Genomic DNA, 19108 nt, shown 5'->3' with positions numbered 1-19108 from the left:
GGATACCTGCTATCACCACTTCTATTCAATATTGTACTGGAAGTCATAGCAAAAGCAATAAGGCAAGAAAAACAAATAAAAGGTATCCAAATTAGAGAAGAAGAAATAAAACTATCTCTACTTGCAGATGACATGATCCTATATAGACAAAATCCCAAAGAATCCACAAGAAATCTTCTAGAACTGATAAGAGAATTCCCCAAAGTTGCAGGGAACAAGAACGCACAAAAACCAGTTGGTTTTCTATACACCAACAAGGAAAATTCTGAAAAGGAAATTAAAAAAAAAAAAAAAAATTCCATTTACAATAGAACCTAAGAGAATAAAATACCTAGGAATAAACCTAAGCAGGATGTAAAGGACTTATATAACCAAAACTAAAAACACTGCTGCAAGAGGTTAAGAGAGACCTAAATAAATGCAAAGACATTCTGTGCTCATGGACTAGAAGACTTAACACTGTGAAAATGTCAGTACTACCCAAAGCTATCTATAGATTCAGTGCAATCCTGATCAAAATTCCAACAGCATTTTTAATAGAAATAGAAAAATTAATCTTCAACTTTATATGGAAAGGCAAGAGGCCCCGAAGAGCCAAAGCAATTCTGAAGAACAAAGTAGGAAGCATCACACTTCCCAATTTCAAAACGTACTGGTCCTGATTTAATGATATATCTGTAGACCAATGGGATAGAATTAAGAGCCCAGAAATAAATTCATCTCTACAGTCAACTGATTTTTTGATAAGGGTGCTAAGTTCATTCAATGGGGAAGGAACAGTCTCTTCCACAAACAATGCTGGCAAAAACTGGATATCTGCAAACAGAAAAATTAAGCAAGATCCATACCTCACGACATACAAAAACTAATTCAAAATGGATCAAGGACCTAAAAGTGAAATCTAAAACCATAAAGTTCTTGGAAGAAAATATAGGGGCAAAGCTTGAGTTTAACGATAGACTATCAAATACCACATCAAATGCACAAGGAGCAGAAGCCAAAATAGATAACTGGGACCTCATAAAAATCAAATAATTACGTTTGTCCATGGACTTTATCAAAAAAGTAAAAAGACAACTTACAGACTGGGAAAACATCTTCAGGAGCCATATATCCAATAAGAGTCTACTATCTAAAATATATATAAAATTTCTACAACTTAACAACAAAAGGACAAATAACCCAATCAAAAAATGTACAAAAGACATGAACAGACATTTCACCAAAGAGGATATTCAAGCGGCCAACAAATCCATGCAAAGATGCTCATTGTCATTAGCCATCAGATATATGTAAGTCAAAACTATAATGAGATGCCACCTCACCCCTATTAGAATGGCAATGATCAAAAAAACAGAAAACAACAAATGTTGGTAAGGACGTAGGGAGATGAGAACTTTTATCCATTGCTGTTGGGAATGTAAAATGGTACAATCATTGTGGAAAACAATATGGCAATTCCTCAAAAAATTAAAAATACAATTGCCATATGACTTAGCAATTCCACTCCTAGGTATATAGCCCAGGGACCTAAAAGTAGTGACATGAACAAACACTTTACCCCTATGTTCACTGAAGCACCATTCACAATAGCAAAAAGGTGGAAACAACCTAAATGCCCATCAACAGATGAATGGATAAACACAACGTGGTACATACATACAATGGAATACTACTCAGCCATAAAGAGAGATGAAGTCCTGATATATGCTATGACATGGATCAGCCTCGAAAACATTATACTGAGTGAAATAATCATAAAAGGACAAATCCTATATGACTTCACTTACATGAAGTGACAAAAATAGGTAAATACATAGAGACCAATATTATTAGTGGCTACCTGGGGTGGGAGCAGGGAGGAAGAGAGGAAATTATTCTCTGGGAAGCAGTGAGTTTATGTCTATAAACCAAAAAACCAAACCAAACCTGTTGCCATCAAGTAAGAATATACATATTGCTTAAGGGTAATAGTTACACAACCTGACTAATGTAACTGATATTACTAAGTTGTATACCAGAAAAAGGGCAAAATGGCGAATGTGTTATATGTAATTTTACAACAGCAACCCTCCTCCCCACAAAAAAATAAAGAGGCTGCAGTTGCTGATACTACTTAGGTACAACCAAACACCTCATAGGATTAGTTCTTTTGGTTCAAAATCTTAGGGTCATGGCTTTGTGGGACTCTCCAGTTGATTGGCCTAATATAGTTTTTAGAGTTTCTGTTCCACCCCCTATTTCCGTGAGTGGTACCTTGGGTCTTAAAAGCTTGTGAGCTACCATTCAACATATAACAATTGATCTCTATTTGTCTGGAGCAGCAGAGGAAGAAGGAGACAGGAATCAGAGAAGGAACCAGACTGTGGGTCTGACTGCCTCCATGAATTATTGTCTCCTTGAGGACTGGACAGTGCCTACCTACCACTGCTGAACCAACAGATGAATCCCGATCAGAAGAGGGAAAAATGTGGAACAGAATGTCAAATTCTTATGAAATCCAGACTTACTAGACTCATTGAGACTGAAGGAACCGCTGAATCTACTGCCCAGAGAAAATCTTTAAAACTTGAACTGGAACTATCACATGAAGTCATCTATAAGCTGAACAACAGTTTAGCTAAATTGGTAAAGAATGTTCGCCTTGAGCATTGCACTCTTTTAAAGAATTATGTGTATGAGATCAAATTGACAACAGTAACTCTAAAGCATAGATGAGAAGTTTAGGGAGCAGCATGTCTAAGTCAATGGTGGTGAAAGAATATGGATAGAGATAGCAAAAACGGTGACACAATGTGAAGAATGTAGCCAGTGTCACTGAACTGTACATGTAGAAATTGTTGAATGGGTGTATGTTCTGCTGTGTATCTTTTCACAAAAAACAAAATAAGCGTTTTTTTTTAAAGGCTGGCTCCTTATTATTGTATCTTGCATTCCTGCGCTGACTATTCACACTCTGGTTGGCCTCCAGTAGGATATGTAATATATTTCATCAATTCTTTTCACACTTTAAAAAACAAAAACAAAAAACCCAGTGCCGTCAAGTCGATTCCGACTCATAGCGACCCTATGAAATCTCTGAAATCAAGATGCACGTTACAACCGATGACATGCCACAAACTTTAATCAGCAGCCTTTTCTTCTCAGTGGTACATATCTGGGTGGCTCCCAAATGATGGCATCTCAGATTTAATGAAATAGAGTATAAAGTTTTCTAATCATTAAATCATTCATGTGACATGAACAAATACTTACAAATCGTCTATTTGCATATCTGACACGGTAAAGAATAATACTTGATGTATTAGTGTATGACTTTCTGAAAACTGAAAACAAGATAGAAGTGTAACACTAAAGAAAAATCTGAGTAATGAATGAGTAAAAAAATTGAATTTGAGCACTGAAATAAAAAATGTTTACAAATTATAAAATCCTACCAAGAATCTATAAAGTTCTAACAAGAACGAAGAGGGAGATCACTTAGTTCTATCAAATAAAATAAAAATATCTAAAACCACATCCCCAAACAATAGCATACAACAACAAACTTCAAAAAGTTTTAACTTTGAAATTTTACTGAGAGGAAAACATCTTATTACTCACAAAGTCAATTACTTTACATTTCAATTCTGTAAAACATTTATTTATAAAGTGATTTATCTTAATAAAGCCTATTTCATCCAAAATAAGCCAATATCTCCACAAAGTCACTCACTGGCATGCGTTCTGTCACACCTCCAATCTTAAAGTTCATCGTGGATCTCACTGTCTGGGCACCATAATACTTATCATTTGGGACCTTGAGTTCACCGAAAGTGTCATATTCTATCCGATAGGAATTCTGGCTCGCCTAAAGACAAGGATAAGACACTGTTACAACTTGAAAAGAAACCAAGTTCCAAAAGCAATAACATCACATCAGCTGTAAGGGCAAAGAAATCTTAGTAAGTACCACAAAGACAAAAGGGGCTAAAATTCCATTTGGGTCCTCATTCTACTCCCTCCTCCTCTAGCTCTTTTCTTGGGAAATTTTTCTCACACAAATTTATTAATGTAGACGCTGAAGATGTAGAATTCACATAATAAACAAATGATCTTTTCCAATTTATATGCTTATTATAGGTCAAGCTTTGGCCAATTCAATGTACTTACATTAATGTTTATTTTACCGGGGACTTTAAAAAATATTCTAGAGATGATACTTTGAAATTCATAAATGTCACATATTTAAAGAAAGCTTAACTGTGGTCTACAAATATTATGCATGAGAGATAGCATAGTATCATACAAACAGTCCAGGCTTTGAAGTCAGAAGGTCCAACACTTAGCAACTGTGTCCCCTTCAGCAAGTCATCTTTTCCCATCTCTAAATCAAATGGACAGATGAGAGAAGATGGACTAGATCAGTTCTTAAACTTTTCGGGGGTGATACAACCATTTAAGAATCTGATGAAGCATCTCATAACATGGAAGGATCTGGATGGCACGAAAGGATATACTGTATGAGACCACTACCAGCAAAAACTCATGGAATGGTTTATACTCAAAAAGAAACACTCTTTGATGGTTACGAGGGAGGGGAAGGGTGGGGATGGAAAAACACTAAATAGACAACAGATAAGTGGTAACTTTGGTGAAGGGTTAAGATAGTACACAATACAGGGGTAGCCAACACAACTTGTACAAGGCAAGGTCATGGAAGCTCCATAAATACATCCAAACTCCCTGAGGGATCAAATCGCTGGGCTGAGGGGTGTGGGGACCATGGTCTAGGTGAATATCTAGCTCAACTGGCATAACGTAGTTTACAAAGAAAATGTTCTACACTGTACTGTAATGAGTAGTGTCTGGGGTCTTAAAAGCCTGTGAGCAGCCGTCTAGGATACTCCACTGGTCTCACCCCTTCAGGAGCACAGAAGAATGAAGAAAACTAAAGATACAAGGGAAAGTCCAAAGGACTAATGGACTACATCTACCATGGCCTCCACCACACTGAGCCCAGTACAAGTAGATGGTGCCTGGCTACCACCACTGGCTGCTCTGACAGGGATCACAACAGAGGGTCCCGGACAGAGCTGGAGAAAAACGTAGATCAAAGTTCTAACTCAAAAAGAAAGACCAGGCTTGCTGGTCTGACAGACTGGAGAAACCCCGAGATCATGGCCCCTGGACACCTTATCAGCTTAGTAATGACGTCACTCCCTGAGGTTCACCCTTCAACCAAAGATTGGACAGGTCCAGAAAACAAAACGAGACTAAAGGGGTACACCAGCCCTGGGGCAAGGACTAAAAGGCAAGGCATGAGGGGGCAGGAGAGCTGGTAATAGGGAACCTAAGGTTGAGAAGGGAGAGTGTAGACATGTCGTGGGGTGCTTAACCAATGTCATAAAACAATAAGTATACTGTTCAATGAGAAACTAGTTCTGTAAACCTTCATCTACAGTACAATAAAAAAAAGAATCTGAGGAAAGCTATGGATCCTTTCTCTAGAAAAATTAACATAATAACATCTACAGAAAATTTTACCTTTAATTTTCAGTGGTTTACTAACATCTTGAAGCCAACCCTTCACCCAGAATAAAGACCTATGGGCCCAAAGATCCTTTGAGGGCTAACTTGGGATCCTATGAAGTATATTAACTTGTACTATTAAAAATAATTAATAATAGCCCCCAACATATTTTATAACACTGTATACAATACTTATTATAAAACACTAGAAATTTGGGATTTACATATAATACTTTAAAACTGAAGAGACTTCAGAGAGATACACAGAGATTTAATACATTCACCTTGCATTAATTATGAAATAAATATTATCAGAGGATTCAAAGATATATATTTTGAAATCTCTAACCAAGTAATTTTGTTTTAATAAACAGTCCTCTAAGAAGGAAATTTTAATTTGTAGTTATCTCCTGGGCCTAGGAAGATTCAGGAAACCCTTCACATGTTATAAAGCTTTTTAGACTGCATGAAAGGAAAAGCATCATTGGATCTAAGTAGAAATCTAGGAACATAACCAATAAAGTACATTTTTCTCCCACGGCTAAAATGATGCACAGGACTGGCCTAGGCCAAAAAGAAGAAGTAGATAATAATAAAAGTAATCCTAACTCGGTATCTATAGAGCTATATAACAAACATTTTTCCCCGCATTGCCTTATTTGACTTTCACAACTACCCCAGGAGAGTTTACCACTACCACTCCCACCTTCAAAGAGACCCTAAGGCTAAAAGGAAAGAATAAATAACTTCAACACATCACCCAGGTAGCATGCGGGAGGGCCTGGACTCAAACCACTCTGATAGGCTCCAAAAGCTCTTGGATTCACTTTTCTGTTACCACCTCAGTAAGTCTGGAAACTGGGGCAGTAACTCCAGATAAGCTCACATGAAACCCTTGAATTGCACACCTACCCTGTAAAATAAAAGGCACTGAAGATGTGTGGTTGAGGTATTTCTCTAGTGAAGCTCAGTTATACTGATACCACTGTACATCCAACTTGCCTACCACCCTTTAAGCCAAAGGCAGCTGGGACTTTGTATCTCAAATAAAAATATTTTGCATTGTGACACCTGTTTTGAGTATTCTAAGTAAATATCCTTGTATGTAAAAATATACTTTGGTCCAATAACACTAGCGATGACAGCAGTAGTACTGAGTACTGAGAACACTAGGTTCTTCTTTCTGTCCATCACCTTGTTATAAGAGAGCAAAAAAGGTGCCACCTACAAAGAACAGGGACTAGCTTTTGTCAGTTGTTTGTGAAATCAGTCTCAAGTCCTTACATTTACATCATCACTCTTTGCATTCAAAATCATTACATTTGCATTATAAAACAATGATAATTTTGGTCCTAAATAACAGAAGGAGACAGGAAAGCTGGTAATGGAGAACCCAAGGTGAGGGGAGAGTGTTGACAGGTCATGGGTTGGCACCCAGTGTCACAAAATGATGTGTTTATTGATTGTTTAATGAGAAACTAATTTGCTCTGTAAAGCTTCATCTAAATTATTGGGGGAAAAAAACAGGTGGATACGATAAAGTTCTGATTCATTCAAAGTCAGTTGAAAAGATTCAAATCATTAGTAAACCTGAGCAATATACTTCAGCCTAAACCTTAAAAATTTTTTAATAAAAAAATAACAGCCTCAATCAAACCCTAGGATTTTAGCACTAATCATTAGCATAACGCAGAAGTCAACTGCACTGAAATCACAACCTCGTCAAACACGTAAAATTCTACTTCCTATCTTCACAATGGAGCCCTAGTGGAGCAGTGGTTAAGAGCTACAGCTGCTAACCAAAAGGTGGGCAGTTCGAATCCACCAGCCACTCCTTGGAACCCCTATGAGGCAGTTCTACTCTGTCATTTAGAGTTGCTATGAGTTAGAATTGAATCGATCGCAAAAGAATCTCGTAATGTGTGTGTGCCTTAGGTGCTGTCGAGTCAGTTCCTAGCGACCTTACGTACAACAGAACAAACGCTGCCCAGTCCTGTGCCAGACTCACAATCGTTGCTATGGTTTTCAATTTTCACACTATGTTTCACCAGTTTGTAGCACAGAAACTCCTGCAGCTGTGCATCACAGAAACCTAAGGCCAATCTATGACTAACAGGACGGTGGAGTTTATGTCCCCCAAACTAAAGCAATCAAAGCCCCCGCTTACAGACTGTTTCATGGGATGTGATCTAAAATACTTCAAAAGACAGAAGGGGATCCAAAGGGAGGTGACAGGCAGTATGTGAAATCCCACTGAAGAAAAGCACTTTGTTTAGACCACTGGCCTTTCCTTTAGGAGCTGCGCACTTAACAACTGTGCCATGAGGGCTCCTTCTATGCACATAAACCAAAAAGACCAAATCCGTTGCTGGTGAGTTATTTCAACTCCTAGCGACCCTACAGGACAGAGTAGAACTGCCCCATAGGTTTCCAAAGAGCGTTTGGTAGATTCAAACTGCCGGCTTTTTGGTTAGCAGCTCAGCTCTTAACCATTGTGCCACCAGGGCTCCCTACGCAGTGTCTTATTCACAGGACCCGATATATAGAAGGCTTCAATAAATATGTTACGTTTTTATGGTAAAGCTGGGTTTATGTGAATTTCTCATCACTAACACCAGGAAGAACTTTTAACAAAATCAATACAGAAATTTTGGAGCAAAGAGAGAAGGTTAAAGAAGGATGTGTTTAGAATTACGAAAAAAAAAAAAACTTCATCTGATGATCTGACGCTAGCTAACATTACAACCCTAAGAGCAAGGGAGTGCTCATTTGTTTGTTTTTTAATTATTTATTGTGCTTTAAGTTTACAGATGAAGTCAATCTCTCATACAAAAAGTTATACACCCCTTGCTATGTACTCCTAACTGCTCTCCTCCTAATGAGACAGCACACTCCTCCTCTCCGCCCTGTATTCCCTGTGTCCATTCAGCCAGCTCCTGTCCCCCTCTTCCTTCTCATCTGGCCTCTGGACAGGAGTTGCCCACATAGTTTCATGTGTCTACTTGAGCCAAGAAGCTCACTCCTCACCAGTATCATGATCTGTATTATAGTCCAGTCCAATCCCTGTCTGGAGAGTTAGCTTTCGGAATGGTTCCAATCTTGGGCTAAAAAAGGGTCTGGGTACCATGACCTCCAAAGTCCCTCTGGTCTCAGACCATTAAGCCTGGTCTTTTTACGAGAATTTCAGATCTGCATCCCATTGCTCTCCTGCTCCATCAGGGGTTCTCTGTTGTGTTCCCTGTCAGGGCAGTGATCAGTGGTACCCGGGCACCATCTAGTTCTTCGGGTCACGGCTGATGTAGTCTCTGGTTATGTGGCCCTTTCTGTCTCTTGGGCTCATAATTACCTCATGTCTTTGGTATTCTTCATTCTCCTTTGCTCCAGGTGGGTTGAGACCAATCGATGCATCCTAGATGGCCACTTTCTAGCATTTAAGACCCCAGACGCCGCACATCAAAGTGGGATGCATAATGTTTTCTTAATACATTTTGTTATGGCAATTCACCTAGGTGTCCCCCGAAACCATGGTCCCCAGACTCCTGTCCCTGCTACTCTGGCCTTCAAAGTGTTTGGTTGTATTCTGGAAACATCTTTGCTTTTGGTTTAGTCCGGGAGTGCTCATTTTTTAACATTTGCTCCAAAGGGATAGATTCAGGAGTTTTCAGTCTCATTTTCCCTTTACACAAAATACTTTTTTTTTTTTTTAAAGGCTCTTAAATTGTTAGAGCAGGGAGTTCCAAGAATATAAAACATCCCTCATTTTGTAGTTTCAGGTATAGTGACACCATCAAATTATCTTAAAGTTTATAGTCTAGGAAAATTCTTGGCATTTTCAAAGACCTGAGATGGGTGCATTTATTTAAAGTGCGTTTCTACAGTCAAAGGCTGTCAAGGTACTTTCACATGTATAATCTTGCTGAGTAGCTGTAATTATTTCTATTTTACATGAAGAAACAGACAACTTGCTCAAAGTAGTGGAGTGGAATTTGAAAGCACATCTCTGACTGCAAAGCTCATACTACACCATATTAAACAGCAGAGAATTGTAACTCTCCCCTAAATCGCCGTAAATTTCTTAAACTTTTCCTAACAATATACACAGGAACGTAAGTATCTAAAGCTTTTTAAAGCCTCAATTACTGAAGGGTTAATAATAACTCAGCATGTCAGAACTTCAACCTGGACCTTCAAGTCCCTTAGCTTCTATTAATGAAAAGTGCTCATTCAGCAATAGTTAGGTCGTACTCAACCTCCTCGAACACGCTTCAGAATACGAGACCGAAGTTTAAGAATTTCAGGGTTTTACAAAAGTTAAGTGAGGAAAAACTACATTCAGCCTAACAAAATGAATCGGCGATTTCACAAGTAAAATCTTCAAGTTCCTGAGATCTTTCAACCCCACCTGCAGGGCTGAAAGCAGTTCAGCGCTCTCCGTGGCGCCAGCTCAGAGGCGACTGGAATAACCCTCTGCCCGGGACCGGCCCGCAAGGCCCAGCTACGGGGGTCGGGGAGAGGCAAGGAGCCACCCCAGCCTCCCCTCACCCGGCACTGGCTGGGGCCTTCTGCACTGGCAGAACGGAGGCAGTAAGCGCCGGTGAGGTAGACGGGCTACCCCGAGCTCCCCAGCCTTGGCTCGGCCTTCGGGCCTCCGCGGAGAGGCCAGGAGCGGGCCCGGAGGACCCTCACCGGCAGCAGCCTCTCCTCCCCAGGCGTTCCCCGGGCCGGAGGCTCCCACCCCGCGCTGCAGGAGGCGCCGCGGCCGGGAGGCCTGCCACGCCGGCGCGGGCGCGAAGCCCACTGCCGGGTTCGGCCAGGACGCCCGGGGAGTCCCCCCCGCCAGCCCGCGGGCCGCCAGCAGGAGGCTGAAGGTCACCGCGCGAAGGCCGGGGACGGGCGGCCTGCGCTCACCATTCGAGCAGCGTTCGGGGGCCGGGATGGGAGGCCGGCAGAGCCACCGAGGCCGGGAGCGGAGCCTGGGGCTGCAGGCCGCACGAGGCGATCCTGGCGCGCGAGGAATCGGAGCGCTCGGCTCATTTCGCCGTATTAGCGTGGGTAGGTCTCTGGGTGTGTGTGGCCACGCCTCCACGCTAGCTGTCAGAATCTTTCCGGCCAGCCGATCCTCCGCTCTTACCCAATCAACAGCCACAAAATGGGCGGGACCAATGGTGAATAACCAATAAAGAGTGAGGAGGCGGGCGTTTGAAACCTCGGATTCATGGGAAACTACTGGGAAGGGTATTATGGGAAAGGGAGTTTATGCTATTCTTTGAGCCAGTTTGGTTGTGGTATCTGGCTGATAGAGGGTGAGACTACTTATTGTTGAGTCAGTTGGTGTTTGGTTGGTGAAATAACTTATAGTTATCATGTGATCACTTACTACATGTTCTTTTTGTTGGAAAGTTTTTTTTATTTCTTCCAGATTATATCTTCCATGTAGAAATTTTGGAGAGCATAGCAAAGTATAGCGAATTAAATAGGAGTATTCCTAATCCCACCACTTAAAGATAAAATAACCGCTTGTTTCTCTTGTTGTTTTGAGGTCTCTACAATTTCCTTTCTCTTCACGACATGTAATCTCAAAAGTGTTTTTTAAAGTATGCAGTGTGGGAGATGTCCACAATTACAGGTGATTTAAAATGTTTTATTATTTGCATTTAGGTTCTTAAAGTTTTCTGTATGGATAACATACATTTTTCAACTTAAAAAGTCATATTGTTTTAATATAATAGGTGGTGGTAAAAAGTAGGAACTAATAAAAAAAATTGCACCTGAACCCAATTCTGTCTCCTGTCTTCACCTTTCTATTACTTGGAACCAGATGACAGCTAATCAAGAAGAACCATTGAATGATGGTCTAGAAGTCAAAAGTCCAGAACCTGGGAAGCCACACTTAGACGAGTCAGTGGTTCTGTGAAAACTCTTGGTAACACTCTTTATGTTATATTGTAGCTTGTGTATTTGACTCATATATATTTAAAATGTGAACATTTGAATGAGAGAGCATAATAATTGAGCTATAATCAAAACACTCTGGAAAACCCACTGAATTCTTGGTATCTCAGATATCAACTGATGATTCAAAAATTACTGAAATACTTAATGAAAAATGAACCAAGGATGATGCAGAAGGTCGAATAAAGGGGGGGAAAATCAAAATAAAAAAAAAGTAATGGTTTTAGGAAACAATGAACCATCTATCCCATATGTTTACACTTTCAGTATTACAAGGCAAACAACACTTTTAATATGAAGATAAAAAAATTTTTTTTTTAGATAGTTTGTTATTATTTAACAAAACTATAGAAACTGTCATTTTCTGGGAATTAGAATCATTACTAGAAAATGCTAACATTTTGATGCACTTGCTTCATATTCTTTGTAATATGAAAGATATAAAACACCACTAATAAAAATATAAGAAATGGAGTGGCCTTCGCTACTCTCATTCCCAAGAACTGTCATGATTTTGATATGTATCTTCTGAGTATATCTTTTGCTTCATATTGATATTCAAACAATGGTTTTAAAATTTTACTTTAACATTTTTCTGTTTTATGACTCAACACTGTGTTTTCAAGGTCTACCTATAATCTTTTTAACTTAATGCTATTCCATCACATAAATTTAATTCATTTTATTTATCACTTTTTCTTAATTATCTTATTAACTTAATAATATTTCATCACATGAATATAAAACATTTTATTTATCCAGTTTCTTAATGAAGGGCATTTTTTGCTGTTACACATGGTGCTTCAGTGAACAGAAGTTTATCATTTCTTTGTAGATTGTCTATTTGTTGAGTAATGTCCCTCTTTATTTATTGGTGTTTGTTATTCTAAATTTTTTTTTTTAGTACTGTTATTTATATACCAGTTTTCTACTGGTTATTATTTGACTGATGTATATTTCTCATTTTATTTTAGACAATTTCTTTTTATTTTGTTTTGAGTGTATCTCCTGTTTCTACCACACAGTATAACTTTTTAAAAATCCAAATCAATAGCCTTTTTTAAAAAATGCACTATTTTACTTCTTTTTAACAATCTCCTTCTGACACATATTATGTTCCAGGAATTTTTCTAAGCACTTTACATGTATTAATTCACTTAACACTCAAGACACCCCTGCAAGGTATGTCCTATTATTATTTCTGTTTATAGAAGAGAAAATTGATGGCCAAGATCATCCACCTGGCCCAGTATCTTAACTATTTTGTAAGGCATGTTGTGAGATTTATTTTCTGTATCATTATTAATATTTCTCAGGAAATAGTATCAGGCACTGCAGAATGATTGAAAATAATTTTTTAAGTAAGTAAATAAACAGGTCGTGGCATATTCCATTTTGCAAAGAGGTGAGTTTAATTACCTTCCCCTTGAATTTGGGCTAGCCTTATGACTCACTAATAGCCAATAGAATCTAAGAGAAATGACTTCTGAAGCCAGGTCAGAAAACACCCTGCTGTTTCCCCATGGTTCTAGTGGGATATTTGCTCTGCACTAAGCCAGCCACCACGCAAAATATTTGACTACTGTGAGACCATCATGCTTAATCAGTCACCTGTAGGTAGTCAAGTCAACAGCACTAGCTGACACCCACCGTCAGCCCTCAGCCATGTGAATAAGCCATCTTGATGTCCAGCCCAGATTGACTCACATAATGGGAGTTCACAGATAGGGCAGTTTCCAGATTAGATAATCTTATTGTTGTACTTTTATATCTCTGCTGTTCTTTTGGTTCTACCCCTTTCCTTGTGTAGGCTTCATGTTCAGCTGTTAACAAGATGACTGCAGCAATTCCAGATCTCACATATGCACATAATAACTTCCAGTGAACAGGAGCAAGCATTCTATCCAGAAACTCTCAGAAGAATGAGAAAGAGCTTTCCCGGAAAAAAAAAAAAAAATTTTTTTTTTTTTTGAAGCCCTTTGCAAATATCTTATCAAGTCTCATTGATCCAAATTGGGTCACGTGCCCTTCCAAAGTAATCACTGGCAAAGGAGACTGGAATAACCTTGAACTAGCAGGCTCACTGCTAGGCTTAGATATGGAGTCAGGTTTCCCTGAGATAAATAAGTTACACAGTGAAGGGGTAAATAAAACAAAGGGGGGGTGCTCTTTTAGGAGGTGTGAAGGTAGTTACAGATATGAGTAGAAAACCTTGTTAGATACCCCTGGTGCCCCAAATGGCCAATCTCAACCAACCTGTGATTTCTGCCCCATAGGTTTTCCTATGGGAGTCCTAGGCTATAATCTTTACGGGAGCAAACCGCCACATCTTTCTCTGGCAGAGGGGCTGGTAGGTTGAAACTGCTGACCTTTTGAGTTGTAGCCTAGTGCTTAATTATTGTACCACCAGGACTCCTGGTGTTTGGCTTTCATCATATCCGCCTAGAGACAATTTCGGAGCCCTGGTCACACAACAGTTAAGAGCTTCAGCTGATAACCAAAAGGTTGGCAGTTCAAATCCACCAGCTACTCCTTGGAAACCCTATGGGGGCAGTTCTACTCTATGAGTTGGAATCGACTCCACAGCAACAGGTTAGAGACAATTGCAGTAGGTTGCTGTTTACACAACCTGCTCCCTATATTATCCTGCTCCAATCCATACCACATGCCTCTACCCACATAATGTCTCTAACATACAAGGCTGGTTTAGTCCCTTTATCACTTAGTATAGCTCTGGTGGCTCTCCGTTGTCTATTAAATTCGAACTCCTGTCATGGCATAAGGAGCCCTGATGGTGCAGTGGTTAAAGCGCTCACCTGCTAACCAAAAGGTCAATGGTTCAAACCCACCAGCCACTGTGTGGGAGAAAGATGTGACAGTCTGCGTCCATAAAGATTACAACCTTGGAAACCCCAGAGGGCAATTCTACTCTGTCCAACAGGTCACTATGAGTCAAGATGGCACATAACAACAACAACATTCTCTGACTTCCAGATAACGTTGGTGGCTTAAGCCTTCATCTGTCAAGATAACCATTTTGGTTTCCCCCTTCACCCAATTTATTTATTCACTCACTCATTCAATAAATATTTATTAAGTGCTTACTATGTACCAGGCACAGTTTGATGCTTGAGGATAGGGCAATGAATAAAATAGACCCAGTTTTTGCCCTCATGGAGCTTATAGTCTAAATGGGGAAAATGTCCTTAAAAATAAATAAATAAATAAAATTTATATATCATAATTGTGGCAAGTGCTACAAAGAAAAACTAGCAGATAAAACAGACAGCCCTGTTAAGTGGAAAATTATATTATTAAAATCCTTAGTATTGAATTCTCTTCGCATTCTGAAATAAATTCTATTTGGTAGTTGTTCTTTAAACAGAATACTGGATTTGATTTATTAATGTCTTTTTAACATCTTGGAATATCTAGAAATGAAATTAGTTTTTTTTTTTTTGTAATTATTTCAGGTTTTGGTACAGTGTTGTACTAGCTTCATTTAATGAACTGGGGAGCTTTCTATTTTGTTTGCTCTGAAACAATTTAACTTAGGAATTCTCTTCCTTAAAAGTTTGAATGACTTCTTCCGTAACTGCCTAGACCTAGAACCCTTTGAGAGTATAATTTTTTGGTGAATTTTTCTATTATTTCAATTTTTTAAAAGATTTTCTGCCTCTACTTGAGTCAATTTTGGTAATTTATATTTTCCTAAAAAACTATCAATTTCATGGAGATTTAGATTTTTATTAGCATAAAAACCAAAACCAACCCCTTTGCCACTGAGTCAATTCCAACTCATAGCAACCCTATAGTATGGAGTAGAACTGCCCTGTAAGGTTTCCAAGAAGCAGTTGGTGGATTTGAGCTGCCCACCTTTTGGTTAGCAACGTGAGCTCTTAACCACTGCACCACCAGGGCTCTTTTATTAGCACAGTGCTATACAATTAAATCTTGTAATTTAAAAATGTACTTTACTTATGTCTCTGGTATCATTATTAAAAATACAGATGTATGTTCTCATTCTCTGATATTTTTCTCTCTACAGTTGCTGGTGTCTGTTCTATTCCATTGTGTTTTTGTGAATGATCAACTTTCTGTTAAATCTGGTATTTATATGGGTACCCACCAACCCAGTGCCATTGAGTGGATTTCGACTCATAGCGACCCTATAGGATGGAGTAGAACTGTAGGGGCTGATAAATCATAACCAATTCTAAATTTGTTTCATTTAACTTTGTTAAATTTTATTGGTACCAACTAAAAGTACCCTTTGAATAGTAAGAAATGAGAGACAGGGAAGTAGTTGGCAAAGACACCCCTGCTTCTCTTCAGTGTCCAGAACGGTACAGCGGCCAGTTTGAAACCAATCTCATCTGTCAAGTAGTCAAACATCCAGTGGATACTCAATGGAGTTAGGGTCATTTAGGCCTCTAAGAGGGTTTATGTTTTTATACTGCTCAACTCAAACCTGAAAAAAAAACAAACTTATGGCTGTTGAGTCTATTCTGACTCATAGCAACCGTATGGGATAGAGTAGAACTGCCCCACAGGGTTTCCAAGCCTGTGAATCTTTATGGAAATGACTGCCACATCTTCCTCCCATGGAGCGGCTGGAAGGTCTGAACCTCCAACCTTTTGGTTAGCAGCTGAGCGCATTAACCACTGTACCACCAGGGCTCCTTCTGCTCCACCCAATAGTCTTTAAATCCTTGTCTAACATTTCTTTAAAGGGAGTAGGAAGAAATTGATTTTCTGTTATTATCAGGACTTTTTGGAGAAATTGCTGATTCCGGGACTGGGGCAGGAAATAAGATGAACCTGTGGACGTATGTCAAAGGGATACAGGAGCCAACTGAAAGAGCTCCCGATGGACAAAACTGAAACAATATGAACAATAAATAAATAAAGTACTACTGGGATTGGAGCCCTGGTGGCGCAGCAGCTAAGAGCTCAGCTGCCAACCAAGAGGTCAGCAGTCCGAATCCACCAGCTGATCCTTGGGAACCCTCTGAGGCAGTTCTACTCTGTGCTGTAGGGTTGCTGTTAATCGGAATCAACTCCACAGCAACGGGTTTGATATTTTTTGTTGTTGCTTAGTACTGGATTATTACCTAAATTATAAAATAAATACCCATAAGTCTATACTGATATCAGTAAATTAAAAATAAACTAGTTAATAAATAAATAAATGTCCCATGCAGAAAAATTCCAATTTATGGAGATACTCATGCATTCAAGGAGGTGAAGCATAACTCCCCATTCCTTAAGGATCAGCTGTGCTTAGTGACTTTCTTCCAAAGAGAACCTGGAGAAACCTGATAAACACTCTTTCAGCCAGGTGATCAAGATTAGCATTAACAATAAATAAGTCATATTGACAGTAGGTGCTCTTGATCTCATGTGATGATGATGACACTTCATCTCTGTGGCTTTCCTCTCCAAAACCGATAACCCCAATCATTAGAAAAATATTAGAGTAATCCCATTTGAGTGACATTCTACAAAATACCCGATCAGCTTTCCTCAAAACAGTCAAGGTCATCAAAAATAAGGACAGTCTGAAAAATCGTCACAGCCAAGAGGAGCCTAAAGAGACATGACAACGAAATGTAGTGGGTATCTTGGATGGGATTCTGGTACAGAAAAAGAGTACCTGGTAAAATCTAAGATAGTGTTGTTCTTGTTGGCTGCCATCAAGTCAGTTCTGACTCATAGCAACCCTACGTACAACAGAAACAAACACTGCTCGGTCCTGCACCATCTTCACAATCATTGTTATGCTTGAGCGCATTGTTGCAGCCACTACGTCAGTCCTTCTCGTTGAGAGTCTTTCTCTCTTTCACTGACATTCTACCAAACGTGGTGTCCTTCTCCAGGGATTGGTCCTTCCTGATAACATGTCCGAGGTATGTGAGACGAAGTCTCGCCATTCTTGCCTCTAAGGAGCATTCAGGTTGTACTTCTTCAAGACAGATTTGTTCATTCTTTTGACAGTCCATGGCATATTCAATATTCTCGGACATACCAAAATAGTGTTTTATAACTGAATCTTGTAATTTAAAAATGTGCAACTTTACTTATGGTTGTATCTCTGGTATCATTATTAATAATACACTAAAGAAAAGTGAATAAAGTATATACATTAGTTAGTAATGATGTATCAATATTGTCTCATTAATTGCAACAAATATACTGCACTAATTAATGTAAGATGTTAATAATAGAGGTAATTGGGTGTGGGTATAGAGACACTCTCTGTACTATCTTCACAACTTTTGTATAAATCTAAAACAATTTGAACATGAAAAGTTAATTTTAAAAAAACCAATAGTCTTATCTAGGTACAATACTGAAATGCCAGGTACAATTAGTTATATTTAAGAAAAACATGTTTATTTTTATTAAAATATTATTTTTAAAAATTAGAGCTATGTTACGTGTAATATAAATTCTTGAAATTTTTATTTCATGTAAAAGTTTTACTCCTAACTGGACAGTGTTGGTCCCTCAAACTTTTTAAGAATAGAGGCAAATTATAGCAAAAGAGTTTATACTTACTCAAAATATGGTTTGAAGTACTTGCTTTCATGTCAGCAAAATATTTCCCACTTCTCTACAGCTCTTGCTTTTCTTCAGTGTTCTTTTTTGGTTTTCTGCAATAGAGACATTAAACAGCTTAAAACTTAAATTATAAATTAAATCTTTTATTCAACATTCATAGCATTATGCCACATGGTATTCATTTTCAGCTGACTTTGCTACTCTTGAGGGAATTTCTTCAGCTTAGTTTCAGGCTGGTCTCAATGTTACTTATGTGGTCTGTAGTTGTACTGTGTCACTTTTAGCTTTGTTCCTGTGTGGTGAACTGTTAAGGTGTTCAGCTGCTAACTGAAAGATTAGGGATTCGAGTCCACACAGAGGTGCCTTGGAAGAAAGGCCTGGCTGTCCATTTCCAAAAAATCAGCCATTGCAAACCCTATCGAGCACAGTATAACACTCGGAAAACATGGGGTCTCCTTGAATTGGAACCGATTCCATGGCAATGGGTGGTGGTGGCCACTGGAGAGAACAACGTTTTAAATTTTATTCTTTGTTTTTATTTACACTCTGCCTGCTGCAAGGAGATTAAGACCAATTTGCATTCATTCCTTATGTAAGGAGTCCTGGGTGAAAATCTCTGTTTACTAGGACTTCATTTCCAATTTAGTCCAGGAGTATTTGGTTGCTTCTTACTTGAATGGCACCTTGCTTTGTGCCTGTCTGGCCCACCCCTTTCTATGTCTCTCAGCTCAGTGAGCCATCTCTGTTTGCTTCTGCTTTTACATCCTGAGTATACTGCATAATGGTTTTAGAGAACACGTAACCGTGACTTAAAAAAAAAAAAATTGCCAAGTGTTGCTCTAGTCTTCTGGGACTTACTTTTCTCACCCTTAATTTCCTGTAACTTCTGGTTGTGGTCGGGGTAAGGCAATCTGATCCTACTACTAAAAGTAGAGAAAAGGCCATCATTACTTGGAGGTTGTCAGGGAAGGAAGCCCAGTTCATCTCACATTTTCCCAGGACAATTGGTATTTTCTAGAAATCAAGTCATGGCTCTACTTGCCACCTTTTTATTTTCTTCTGGCTTTGGAACGTGCTTTTT

The 19108-nt window shown here is 39.0% G+C and overlaps 1 protein-coding gene across 2 annotated transcripts in view; it reads right to left on the bottom strand.

Moving 5' to 3' along the window:
- FH (fumarate hydratase) overlaps nucleotides 1-10584 on the bottom strand; it is a 30421-nt gene extending 19837 nt beyond the window's left edge. Inside the window, exons 1-2 of one of the 2 annotated variants that reach the window (XM_049868312.1) lie at nucleotides 10420-10584; nucleotides 3716-3850 (exon numbers count right to left, since the gene is read on the bottom strand). In XM_049868312.1, the coding sequence (XP_049724269.1) occupies nucleotides 3716-3850; nucleotides 10420-10545 (261 nt within the window). In that variant the 5' untranslated portion in view covers nucleotides 10546-10584. The remainder of the gene's footprint in view (nucleotides 1-3715; nucleotides 3851-10419) is intronic. The other variant, XM_049868313.1, reaches the window with a different exon arrangement.
- Nucleotides 10585-19108: the final 8524 nt, after the last annotated feature.

Source organism: Elephas maximus, chromosome 24 (assembly GCF_024166365.1).
Source record: "Elephas maximus indicus isolate mEleMax1 chromosome 24, mEleMax1 primary haplotype, whole genome shotgun sequence".
Lineage (NCBI taxonomy): Eukaryota > Metazoa > Chordata > Mammalia > Proboscidea > Elephantidae > Elephas > Elephas maximus.
The sequence above is the reverse complement of the archived record's forward strand: the minus strand, read 5'-3'. Positions and strand labels throughout refer to the sequence as shown.